The 12649-nt window shown below is 47.6% G+C and overlaps 1 protein-coding gene and 1 pseudogene across 6 annotated transcripts in view; one reads left to right on the plus strand and one right to left on the minus strand.

Annotated features, from left to right (window-relative positions):
* The window catches only part of BRD4 (bromodomain containing 4), an 88911-nt gene that overhangs the window by 43557 nt on the left and 32705 nt on the right, over positions 1 to 12649 (plus strand). For all 5 annotated transcript variants that reach the window (XR_013995992.1, XM_081091392.1, XM_081091393.1 and 2 more), the window contains exon 2: positions 11788 to 12106. Coding sequence is in view for 4 of the 5 variants with exons in the window: in XM_081091392.1 (XP_080947518.1) it covers positions 11822 to 12106 (285 nt within the window). In the remaining variant the exon portion in view is untranslated. The remainder of the gene's footprint in view (positions 1 to 11787; positions 12107 to 12649) is intronic.
* Positions 5520 to 6494, minus strand: LOC308519440 (glyceraldehyde-3-phosphate dehydrogenase-like; annotated as a pseudogene). Its single transcript has one exon. The product of its transcript is annotated as a glyceraldehyde-3-phosphate dehydrogenase-like (transcript).

Consider the following 12649-nt stretch of genomic DNA (forward strand, 5'->3'; position numbering starts at 1 on the left):
CCACCAACAGAGAATGGGGGCGTGTGAAAGGGGGCAGAATACAGAAGCCGAGCTGTTTCTACATATATGTTGATGATTGATATTTCAGTGTAAATAGGTATAAGTCTTCCACAGATCCACTACCATATCCCACTTCATTTTATTGTTCTGTGTACCTGCCTACGTGCACATTTTTACCTAATTTTTCATTCTGCTTTACCTCACCTTGTCATAAAGTCTAGAAACGGGTTGCAAACCACAGGCCAATATCAGCTTTATTGGTACACAGTCACATCATTTGTCTAAGGATTTTTAGGGGGCTGCTTTCCTGACATAGCAACAGCAGAATGCAGTATTGCAACAAACTATGTCTCACACAGCTGTCTTGTGTTTACTCTCTGGCCCTTTATAGGAAAAATTAGCCTGCTCCTACTGGAATATACTTTAGCCTAGCACATTTTATCTTCTTTTTTAAAAAATATATTTTATTGATTTTTTTACAGTCAGGAAGGGAGGGGGATAGAGAATTAGAAACATCAATGAGAGAGAAATATCCATCAGCTGCCTCCTGCACACTCCCTACTGGGGATGTGCCCGCAACCAAGGTACATGCCCTTGACCGGAATCGAACCTGGGTCCCTTCAGTCTGCAGGCCGACGCTCTATCCACTGAGCCAGACTGGTTAGGGCTAGCACATTTTATCTTGTCCACGTCAGAGTTTTGTTTGTTTTTACTGTATGTCCATCACAGGAACATTTTAAATTTACAAATCCATACAATCAGATTTACTTGTCAGCACCAGTGAGACCTTTTGTTGTACCTGAGCCACTCAGTCCTCCATCTTCTGGCAGCTTTTTCAGGGAAAGATGGTGTAAAATTTTCAGTGCCCCTATTTTTTGTTTGTTTAATCCTCACCTGAGGATATGCTTTTATTGATTTTAGGGGGAGAGAGAGACAGACAGACAGACAGACGTTGATGTGACAGAGAAACGTCAATTGGTTGCCTCTCATACATGCCCCGACTGAGGATTGAACCCACAATGGTATGTGTTCTGACCGGGAAGTAAACCTTTTGGGATGACACTTCAACCAACTGAGGCCACCCAGCCAGGGCTCAGTGCCCCTAATTTAATGATCCAACAGGTCATTTAGATTGGTTTCCAAAGCAAAGGGACTGGAATTCTGATTGGCAAGGTTGTGGTCTGCCTGGGGCCTGGCTCCTGTCCTCCTGGCTGCAGGGTCCTTGTAGACCTGGTCCCCTCGGTGAGAGACCGAGAGCTTGAGCACGTCTGCACTCCCCTGTCAGGAAGACTGGCTCATCTGCACCTTGAATCGCTTGAGTTACGGCAGCTGCTGGGTGGAGTCCAAGGTGTAACAGGCCCAGTTGGCAGGTCTCAGGGGTGTGGGTCAGAGTGTGTACAAGCTTGGGGAAGGAGGATTAAGACTTCTAAGAGCAGCTTCGGCTCACAGCCACTGGCGAGGCTCCAGGTAGTGCAGTCTGGCTGATGACATGAGTGCTGTTCTCACCAGCTGCTTGAGCTGGTGGTTAGATGGACAAGAATCCTGTGTTTGTGCTTCCCACTGACACAGATCACACAGTGAAGCAGGCTGTGGTCATGAATGGGAAGTAACTTCTGCTCTGGGACCATGAGGGAGCAGGCCTTATGATACTCATGTTTTGTAACCAGTGTAACCAACAGTTCCAAGAAAGGTGTTCTTAGGACAGGGTAAGAGAAGAGTTGCTGCAAATTAACTAGCATTTAGAAAATTGGTAAATTTTACCTCAAGTTAGAGTTCCCCACTCCCTTCTCTTTGTTCCCGGGTATAATCTTGCCCTTCCCCCAAATGATTTTTTTATAGTAGAGCCTTGTAGCGGTGGGGAGGTGATTTCCTTTTTCTGAAGAGTGTGTGCAACTGTGAACTTAGAACTTCTTTAGGGGCTGGGGTCACCTGGTATCCCCAGCATTTTGCTTGTCATGAAACAAGTTCAGGCCACAGCCCTGTGGGCCCCTTACTGCTTGGGATGCATAAATAACAACTTGGTTTCTGCTCCCTTCCACCTTGCTTGCTATGGCATCAGCAGGGAAGTGTACTTCAGATTTTCACCTATGACATGGGCCGAGTCACATTGCAAACAGATGCCAGGTACTCTGAGTAATCTTGGCTCTGATTTGTTTATGAGGGTGAAATTCTTTGGAAATACCACTCCTGAAATCTAACTGAGACTCAGCTCAAGGACCACGTGGTATTCTGCAAAGAGGGTAGGCTCACTAATTAATAAATGCCAGGATGTTGTGTTTTGTTTTGTTTTTTTAAAAAGCCCGGCCGGTGTTGTTCAGTGGTTGTCAGCCCATGAACCAGGAGAGCACATGCTTGGGTTGCAGGCTTGATCCCTGGTAAGGGCAGCGTGCAGGGAGCAGCTGATCGATGATTCTCTCTCATCGATGTTTCTCTCCCTCTTTCTGAGATCAATAAAAACATATTTTAAAATAAATAAGTAAATAAGTGCTGGGACATGAAAATGGGTTGTCATTGGCCAAACTGCAGACTCACGAGGCCCAGCAATGCTGGTCAACTGTCTCCACCCCTGAGTTTGGTTGGTGAGCAGAGGCTGCTATGGAACAGAGTGCTCTAGATAAACACAGCCCCAGGTGACCTCTGACCAACCAGGCCACTGCTACCCTGCTTCCATGTTGCCATGGGGATGAGGATGATGAGGCCACCACATGCCTTATAGAGAGTTGCTGTGAGAATTAACCAAGTAGATACAGATCTAGTGCTTAGTGCAGAGCACCAGCCCAGGAAGCACCACGTACCTACGGGCAAGCTTTCTTAGGCCCTGGCACAGGTGTGTGTGTGATTAGTATGGTCATCATCTTTCACGGAAGAATCAATGAAGCTTCCAATCAACCTGTTCTGCTCCTGCCTTCCCTGGCATCTTGCTAACTATGTGCATGTCACTTTACCACAGGGGTGAGTAATGGACAGGACAGAGATGAGGCAGGATCATGGCTTCCTGGGCCCTCTGGGAGACCAAAACTTCAGGAGGAACCACAAGTACAAAGTGTAAACAGTCACAACCTGCTAGGTTTACTCAGCCTCTTATGATGGGCAGAACTGGGACTGAATCTCTAGAAATCAGCTTATTCCTATATAGCCTTTCTCTTTCCCTCTCTTGCTTGCCATCCGAGTCCCAGAACCAAGCCTTACCTTATGCCTTCTCCCCCTGCCCCCCCCCCCCCAAATCTCCTACTCTTCAGGAAACTAAATAGTTTCTGTTGAAATTTGAAAAAACATTTATAGTGTGTTGTCTGCTAAATAATGTCTGTCCTTAAAATGTTTTCAGATCACTTAGATGAGTTGGGATGATAGCAATCAATGTCCTTGAAACAGAAGTGCTTCATTTGGGGGGGGGGGGGGTTTCTGTAAATTTAGGAAAATAATTTACTTTATTTTCATTAACCCAGAAGTTCCCAAACTTTTGTGGTTCACAACATTCTTAGCATCTCAATGTTTTGTGTTGCTCCTAGGCCAAAGCAAACAACTAAATAAGTACTAATGTCCCAGCAGTTTGAAAAAAATTAAGCACATAAATTGGAAGGAAGACAGTACCCTTGGATAACCATAGTTACTTCCTAATGGAATGTGTGTGCCTGTTGCGCGGCTCCTCACACGCTAGAACCAGATTGGCCATCTGCTACCTGCATTTCTTGTACCACGTAAATTTTTACATGGTATCTGCTTTTTTCTTGCAGTAACTGCTGAACACCAAGCTTTGTAAGATATGACATTGTCAAAAGATATATCGTGCCATCTGATGTTGAAATGATTAATTGCCTTAATTTTTCTAAACTGGGAACATGAAATCTTCTGGGAGTATATCCACAAATGGGACACCCAGTTGAATCATGCAAACTTTGGGTTGGAAATAATAAGTGAAATTCTCTTTCTGTCCCTTGCCCTTCAACTAACTCAGCACATGGTGGCTCCTGCCTCTTGGCCACAGGTCATTGTAAAAACAGAGGAGACAGCATTTTTGGGTCTTTTAGGTGTAAAACTTTGGTTGAATTGGTTGAAGATGCTGTCTACTCTGTCGTGAGACTCTAGACAATAAATTCCTCCATATATCTGCAGGTAGGTTTATGAGTTTTTGCATTTCCAGCTTCTCTCCCCATTGGTTTCAGGTGCTGAGAGCCATTTATTTCCTGCAGGACTCAGACACACAGAGAGCAGCCCTAGCTAGCACTCACTCTCACTGATGTACCCTGTCTCTACGCATCCCTTCTTCGGTTCCCCATCTTTTGCATCTGAACAGCATGCTGAATGTGTGTAGGTACAGTTGAGTATGGGATTCTCAACTATATAATTGAGGCAGGAATGAGATTCTCCTATTGTCTATGTTCAGAATGTCCCTGGAATCTGGGTCCAGTGCACCTTCCACGCCTGCCCCTCACCGCACACTATATTCCCAACCCTGCAGTTAGGGCCTTGTGAAGGACAAAAAGCCAGTATGGTCACTTGGCCCCTTCACTGTGCCATCCCACCTTCCCTCCTTTCAGCTGCCTGCATGCACTGGTATCTGTCCTGACTCCAAACCTGTGTCTGTGTTACTACATTGGTCTTGTCTTCTCCTGTCTTGTCCCTCTCTGCTCCTCTTTGCCTCATCCTCCACAGGAGTGCACACTCTCCTTGTTTGTGGCCAGAGAAGCCTTGCCCTTCTTTGCAGTACTCATCCAGGTATTGCTTAGTCATTTAAAGAATATCATTTCAACTGCAGTTTCCAGTCCTGGTATGGAGCTCATATGGAAAGCATTGGTTCCGAGTGAAGGATGGTCTGGCCAGTCACCACAATTTCCTTATGCAAATGAGAGCTGCTTTCCTTTTCCAGAACTTTGAGATTGAGCTGGAAGCCCCAGGATGACAATCTTGTGTGGTCACTGTGGGATGCCTTTTATCCCAGAGTCATTCACTGATCACCTACTTTGTACTGGGAGGACAGGAATCAAGTAAAGATGTCCCTGCTTTGGGGCTCCCAGATGTGTATATGGGGAGAGTCTGAGCTTCAGAGCCACAGAGAGTTCAAGGTAGTACCAGGTATAGCAAATGAAAGGTCTGAAGGTGAAAGGAGTCTATTGCGGCCCCTTGTGTTGTTGGGCTGGCACGTTGATGGTAGGGGCTGGCTGGGGCAGTATGGAGTGAGGGCGACAACTGTGGGAAGAATTTACCCAAGGCTGCAGCCTTGTTGGGTCTGTGCCTTAGTAAAGTCATCCTAGCCCTCACACAGAGGCTACCTGGTGCCTCTGTTCCCTGGCCTACAATAGACTGATTCTTTTTTTTTTTTTTGGCTGAATACAGTGGACTTTATTGATGGTACACGACAAAGTAGGGCTCCCTACACCCCTCCCCTTCTTCGGGGGGTCTGGGATGGAAACGATGGTCAGGAGATTCTCAGTGTGTTGGGGAATTGATCTGGGGCAAGGACTCCCCAGCAGCTGAGGGCCTCTCTTCCTCTTGCTGGGGCTGGTGTTCCAGGGGGGCTCTTACTCCTTAGAGGCCATGTGGACCATAAGGTCCACCACCCTGTAGCCAAATTCATTGTCATACTAGGAAACGAGCTGGACAAAGTGGTCATTGACGGCAATGCCAGCCCCAGCATCGAAGGTGAAGGAGTGGGTGTCACCGTTAAAGTCGCAGGAGACAACCTGGTCCTCAGTATAGCCCAGGATGCCCTTGAGGGGGCCCTCTGATGCCTGCTTCACTACCTTCTTGATGTCATCGTATTTGGCAGCTTTCTCCAGGCAGCAGGTCAGATCCACAACCGACACATTGGGGGTGGGGACACAGAAGGCCATGCCAGTGAGCTTCCCATTCAGCTCTCCTTGCCCACAGCCTTGGCAGCGCCAGTAGAAGCAGGGATGATGTTCTGGGCATCCCTCGGCCATGACACCACAGCTTCCCAGAGGGACCATCCACCGTCTTCTGGGTGGCAGTGATGGTATGGACTGTGGTCATGAGTCCCTCCACAATGCCAAAGTTGTCATGGATGACTTTGGCCAGGGAGGGCCAAGCAGTTGGTGGTGCAGGAGCCATTGTTGACAATCTTGAGGGAGTTGTCATACTTATCATGGTTCACACCCATCACGAACATGGGGGCATCCGCAGAAGGGGCAGAGATGTTGACTCTCTTGGCTCCGACCTTCAAGTGAGCCCCAGCCTTCTCCATGGTAGTGAAGACACCGAGGGACTCCACAACATACTCAGCACCCATTTGATGTTGGTGGGATCTCGCTCCTGGAAGATGGAGATGGACTTTCCATTGATTACAAGCTTCCTATTCTCAGCCTTGACTGTGCCTTTGAACTTGCCATTAGTAGAATCATACTGGAACATGTAGACCATGTAGTTGAGATCAATGAAGGGGTCATTGATGGCGACAATATCCACTTTGCCAGAGTTAAAAGCAGCCCTGGTCCAAATCTGTTCACTTCGACCTTCACCATTGTGTCTCAGGGTTGTGGCTGCTGGCACTTCGCAGGAGGAGAGGCTGTCTGACAAACAGGAGGAGCAGAGAGCCTAGACCAGTGGTCAGCAAACTCAGCCAACAGAGCCAAATATCAACCGTACGATTGAAATTTCTTTTGAGAGCCAAATTTTTTAAACTTAAACTATATAGGTAGGTACATTGTTATTAACTTAATTAGGGTACTCCTAAGGCTTAGGAAGAGCCACACTCAAGGGGCCAAAGAGCCGCATGTGGCTCGCAAGCCGCAGTGTGCCGACCACTGCCTTAGGGCGTTGCTTAGAGATTTCTAGAATATGGTCACTTAGTGGAAAATGTATGGGGCTGCTTCCTCCTGATGGGACTTGCTTGGTAGGGATCTGGTGTCCTTGTGGCTGACAGGGCTCCACTGCCTTGAGGCCAGAATGACTCCTCCAGGATGGGACTGCCCACTGCTCCTTGCCTGCAGGGATTTACCTGGTACATGTTTGTAATTCCTAAGCTTCTTTCTAGGGGTAATCTAATAGTGGAAACCAAAGTGCACATCATTCTTCATGTTTATTTAATGCCCTCTCCCTCCCATGTTCACTTCTCTAGCACACCCAGGCCTCCCTTCATGATGGGGCCACTTGTCCCCTTTTGTCCCTTTAGGCACATTGGTCTGCTATGTGACCAACTATAGACATTTTTAACCCCACTGACATACTTCCCTCTCCATGGTGCTGCCCCTCTGTCAATATAAGACTCCCTGTAGGCATATCCTGTACCTCTCTCTGCCTCATTTGCAAGCAGTGGACCAAAGGCTCCTGGCCAGCTGGCAAGTTGCCTAGTCATTCACGCCCTCTCCTCCTCCTGTCTCACTGGCCCTGATGTTATCCAGTAAATGATTACCCCATCCACTTACCTAATCATGGACGTCTGATGTTCTGTGATTGCTTTTCTGTCATCCCTCTCCCAAAAGTTTCTTGCAAACTCTCCTGGCCCATTGGCTTCTCCACTTGCAGCTTGCAGTCATGCAGTCGGTCTTGGCTGGCTCCTCTCTGGAGAGTGTCACAAACTGAGACCACAAGCCAGAGGCCTTCTGCACACATGGCCAGCCCTCCATTTCCCCCACAGCTCTCCTGGAGGCCAGGTTGCCCTCAGCACTCCTGCCTCACCCATTTTGTGTTGATACTAGTATCCTTAACTCTGTGTGTGTGTGTGTGTGTGTGTGTGTAATTAGTTTACTGTTTTATTTATAGCACCTTTCTGAAAGAAAACCAAATCAGAAGCCACAGATGGATAGCAGTAAAATTAAATACCATGAGAACAAAGCAGCATTGTTAAGTTCTGTCCAGATAATAGTCTGTAAACCCTCCCCCGGCCTCACCCAAACAAACCCTGGCGTGTTGCTCTGCAGATGGCTGTAGACCCTGCTTCTTTGAGGTTGAGGTCCTACTCTTGGTCAACTAAACCTGAGAACTTGGGAGAAATCGTCTTTTCCTTGCCGCTCCCCTCAGGATGAAGGCACGCCTTTTGTCTGCAAGGTTCCATGCCCTTCCGAATGTAGCTTCCAGGGTGCTGCCTCTCGCTCTGTCCCTTTCTGGGGTTACTCACCACACCCTGCTGCTTCTTGCTTGGGTCACCAGTATTTGTTGTCTGTTCTCTGAGCAAGCTTTTTCTGGCAGTTCCATCCCTACTCCCAGCCTTTGGGTGCTTCTCCCTGGATCCACCTGTGGATATTTTTAACCCCACTGGCCTCCTTGCTGCTTTCATTGGGGTGCATTTTATTCAGGTCTTGGCTCTGGGCGCATCTCTCCTTGCCAAGCTCCCAGTCAGGTGCCTTCATGTGTCTCCTTCCCATCAGTGTCACCTCTGTCCCCATTGCCCTGCATTGATTTATGCTATCGGCACTATTTTTTCTGGACCCCACATGGCCATTAGTTCTAGTCACACTTGTACCACAAGCACCCCAGTAGGTACTTACCTTGTATTCCCAGAGCCTGAATCAGGGCTCTACCCAGTTACATCTTCCTTTGGAAACTTGTAGTCCAAATAGTGTTCCTGTGGCCCACTGTCAGATGAAGTAATTTAAGGGGAATTCCCTTCATGATCCTGCACTTCTGGCACGCTGCTTTCTTAGTTTGGGGGTTGCTCCCCGCAAGCTGCTGCCCAGCTGATCTTCACCTCCAGTCTCCATCACATTCTCATGCCAGCACTGGGTGCCCCTTCCCTATCTCGAGCACCATGTGTGCAAAGAGGTACCAAAAAACAGCTTAGCACCCACAAAGGCCTCCCTAATCCCTTGTCCTCTAAGTGTTCTTCCTGAGCTCTGGGCTCTGTTCTCCAATAGAGCCCGCCCACCCTTAGAGATTACCTTAGGAGCCATCCCTCCCTTCTTGAGGCTTAGGAGTACTCTGGGAGGGCACATACTGTAATTTTTTTTTTTTAAATATATTTTATTGATTTTCTACAGAGAGGAAGGGAGAGAGATAGAGAGCTAGAAACATCGATGAGAGAGAAACATCGATCAGCTGCCTCCTGCACATCCCCCACTGGGGACGTGCCCGCAACCCAGGCACATGCCCTTGACCAGAATCGAACCCGGGACCCTTCAGTCCGCAGGCCGACGCTCTATCCACTGAGCCAAACCGGTTTCGGCCATACTGTAAATTTTTGCCTGATGTCTTAGACGTGGTTAGATCTCATTAAATACTTAAGTTTAGCATAGGGTGCAAGACCACCACTAGACTCCTTGGAGCAAGCAGCATGGTTGATGAGAGCACTACGGAAGAAAAGCTGTCTCGCCCTAACCGGTTTGGCTCAGTGGATAGAGCGTCGGCCTGCGGACCGAAAGGTCCCGGGTTTGATTCTGGTCAAGGGCATGTACCTGGGTTGCGGGCACATCCCCAGTAGGAGGTGTGCAGGAGGCAGCTGATCGATGTTTCTCTCTCATCGATGTTTCTAACTCTCTATTCCTCTCCCTTCCTCTCTGTAAAAAATCAATAAAATATATTTTAAAAAGAGAAGAAAAGAAAAGCTGTCTCTGGACATGTCAGTTTTGCTAGTCCTCAGACTCATCCTGAAACCAGGACCCCAGTGTTGGGGGCATGTGGCTAGGATCCGCCTGCCTGCCTCAGGAAGTCCAGCTCTCCATAGCCCCACCAATTTGCTTTTACATAGCAAGCTCTCCCCTGGTGCTTTTAAAATTTGGTCATTTACCAGAACTGCATTTGCAAAAACCTTTGTGCGAACTTTGGTTAAAATTACACGTGAATCATAAAGTAATTCATCAACAGAGTGCCTGGCATGTGCTAAGTGTGTTCCAGAAAGAAAGCTGTGACAGAGCCAGCCAGTTTCCCCTGTCTTGTTTTGTCTCCTGCCTACCAGAGTCCTGTGGTCCTAAAATAGGTCCTCTTTCATAAGCCCTTGCCTGACTTCCTCAGCCAGAGTTCTTTTATCCCTATTGACTCTTGGGTTTATTAATGGAGATGCTCCTGTGATGCAGGCAGCTGCTAGCCAACGAAGACTGTCTTGCTCTGCTCACTGGGTTTAAAGCTGATCATTCCTTTGTCTTGCTAGTAGGAAAGTGTCAAAAAACTGTACAAAAAGAATGCACATGGTCAGCACATGTTTGAGCAATGTTTCTTCTCATTAATAGAATCTGGGAACTCTCAGCACTGTGAATAAGGGTGGGTTTGTGTGTCTGGAGAGCGGTTTGGCAATAAAAACGTGTAGTGCTAGCCCCAGCTGGTTTGGCTCAGTGGATAGAATGTTGGCCTGTGGATTAAAGAGTTCTGGATTCTATTCCGGACAAGGGCACATGCCTGGGTTGAGGGCTCGATCCCCAGTAGGCGGCGTGCAGAAGGCAGCCGATCAATGATTCTTTCTCATCATTGATGTCTGTCTCTCTCTCTCTCACCCCTTCTCTCCCCCTCTCCCTTCCTTTCTGAAGTCAATAAAAAACTTTTTTTTTTTTTAAGAGTGTATCCCTCCCCTAGCTGTTTGGCTCAGTGCATAGAGCAGTGATGGCGAACCTCAGCGTGTCAACATTTTGAAAAACCCTAACTTAACTCTGGTGCCGTGTCACATCTAGAAATTTTTTGATATTTGCAACCATAGTAAAACAAAGACTTATATTTTTTATATTTATTTTATATATTTAAATACCATTTAACAAAGAAAAATCAACCAAAAAAAATGAGTTCATAGGTTCGCCATCACTGGCATAGAGCATCAGCCTGTGGACTGAGGGTCCCGGGTTTGATTCCCATCAAGGGCACATGCCCGGGTTGCAGGCTCGATCCCCAGTGGGGAGTATGCAGGAGGCAGTCTATCAGTGGTTCTCTCTCATCATTGATATTTCTATCTCTCTCCCTTTCCCTTCCTCTGTGAAATCAGTTTTTAAAACAAAAACATGTACCCCTGACCTGCAGTTGTCCCTTTAGAATAACTTCAACAGGTACACAAATCACCCTTGTAAGGATGGTTTTGGCAGAATTTGGTGTGGCCCGAAGCAGGGGTCGTTCAAGTTAAAGGAATCCACAGGACAAGGGGCTCAGACAGGCGCTGGGTCGGGGTGGGGATAAATAAGCTTTAAAAAGCAAGTTAATAAAATGGTAAGTCAAGTATGGATTCATTATTGTGTTATCAGCAGTTCCTTATGGGATTTCTTTAATTAACAACCACATATTATTTAAGTTGCCAGAAGATGTTCTTAGTAGTTAAGCATGAGGCTTTGCCTGGAGCACTCAGTAGTGGACCGTGGCCATCCAAGAAGGGCAGACCAGCCTTTCTACTCCTCCCTGCCTGGCCTCTGCTCATCAAATGGAATTACTGACTTGGTCCCATGATTCATGAGCCATAAATACAAACAAGAATTTTAATGTAAATGACATATTTGGGGCTTGCAAATCACTCTTTCTCATACATGGGCAGTGTCCCCTAAAAGCTCTCAGATGTTATAAAACCTAGTTTGTCTGTTTTTTTTTGTTTTTGTTTGTTTGTTTTTCCTAAAAACCTGATTTGTTGCTCATTGCCCCTCCTGCATGAGCTCCATAGAGCCAAAGCCCCTGCCACCTCCTGTTTGGCTTACCTCCATGCCCTGTTTCTCTCCATTGTTACCTATTCTCTTGCCTTTTGGGTGACAAGTCTTTGAGAAGAGCAGGCCCTGGAGCCCTTTTAGTCAGTGCATGGAGTGGCTCCTTGACCTATCTCATGCAACCAGTCTCTGGGAGAGGAGCTTACTCCTTGGTCGTGGTGGTGGTGTGGAGACAATGTCATCATGGTGGTGCCTCTCCACTGATGGTGGCTTTTCTTTTCCCTTTTAGAGTGCCCAGTGAAGAATGTGATGGGATCAGTAGCATGTCTTCGGAGAGCGGCCCTGGGACGAGATTAAGAAATCTGCCCGTAATGGGGGATGGACTAGAAACTACCCAAATGTCTACAACGCAGGCCCAAGCCCAACCCCAGCAAGCCAACGCAGCCAGCACCAACCCCCCGCCCCCGGAGACCTCCAACCCCAACAAGCCCAAGAGGCAGACCAACCAACTGCAATATCTGCTCAAAGTGGTGCTCAAGACACTATGGAAACACCAATTTGCGTGGCCTTTCCAGCAGCCTGTGGACGCCGTCAAGCTAAACCTCCCTGTGAGTAGCTTGGGCAGGAACCCAGAGTAGCATCTTCCAGGGCTCTTTTTACGCTGCTCCTGGGGAGGATAGACTTTAGGGCAGGGTAGAGCTATGCTTGAGTTGTTGTGAAAGCATGAGACCCAGCTCTGAACTCCAGCACCCTCCGGCCCTAGAGTGAGTGGTTTCAGCAATCCTGATGAGTGGCGATGAGGAAGATTAGAGAACGTGCTTATTGGCTTAAGCAGATTAGGATCCCAGGATGTATTGTGTAGAGAGCAATTGAAACAAAGGTAAAGGAATACTTGCAGTTTTCCTTTGATTCCATGGGTAGCTGAAGTGGGAGCACTTCTGTCCCCTCTCTTCTCAGGTGCTCCTAACCTTCCCAGAAGTAGATGCGGTTGGTCAAACCATGCAAGAGAAGGCTGGCTTGCTGCAGGAGCAATCCTCTTCTGGTACTGGCGCCATCACTATCACTCAGAGCATAGGGCAGGAAAGGTAGTTGATTATTTCCCAGAGAGAAGTTCATGGAAGTGGCCTGGCTAAAGGCCGGATATGGGTGCA

Source organism: Myotis nattereri (genome assembly GCF_964212035.1).
Source record: "Myotis nattereri genome assembly, chromosome: 5".
Classification (NCBI taxonomy): domain Eukaryota; kingdom Metazoa; phylum Chordata; class Mammalia; order Chiroptera; family Vespertilionidae; genus Myotis; species Myotis nattereri.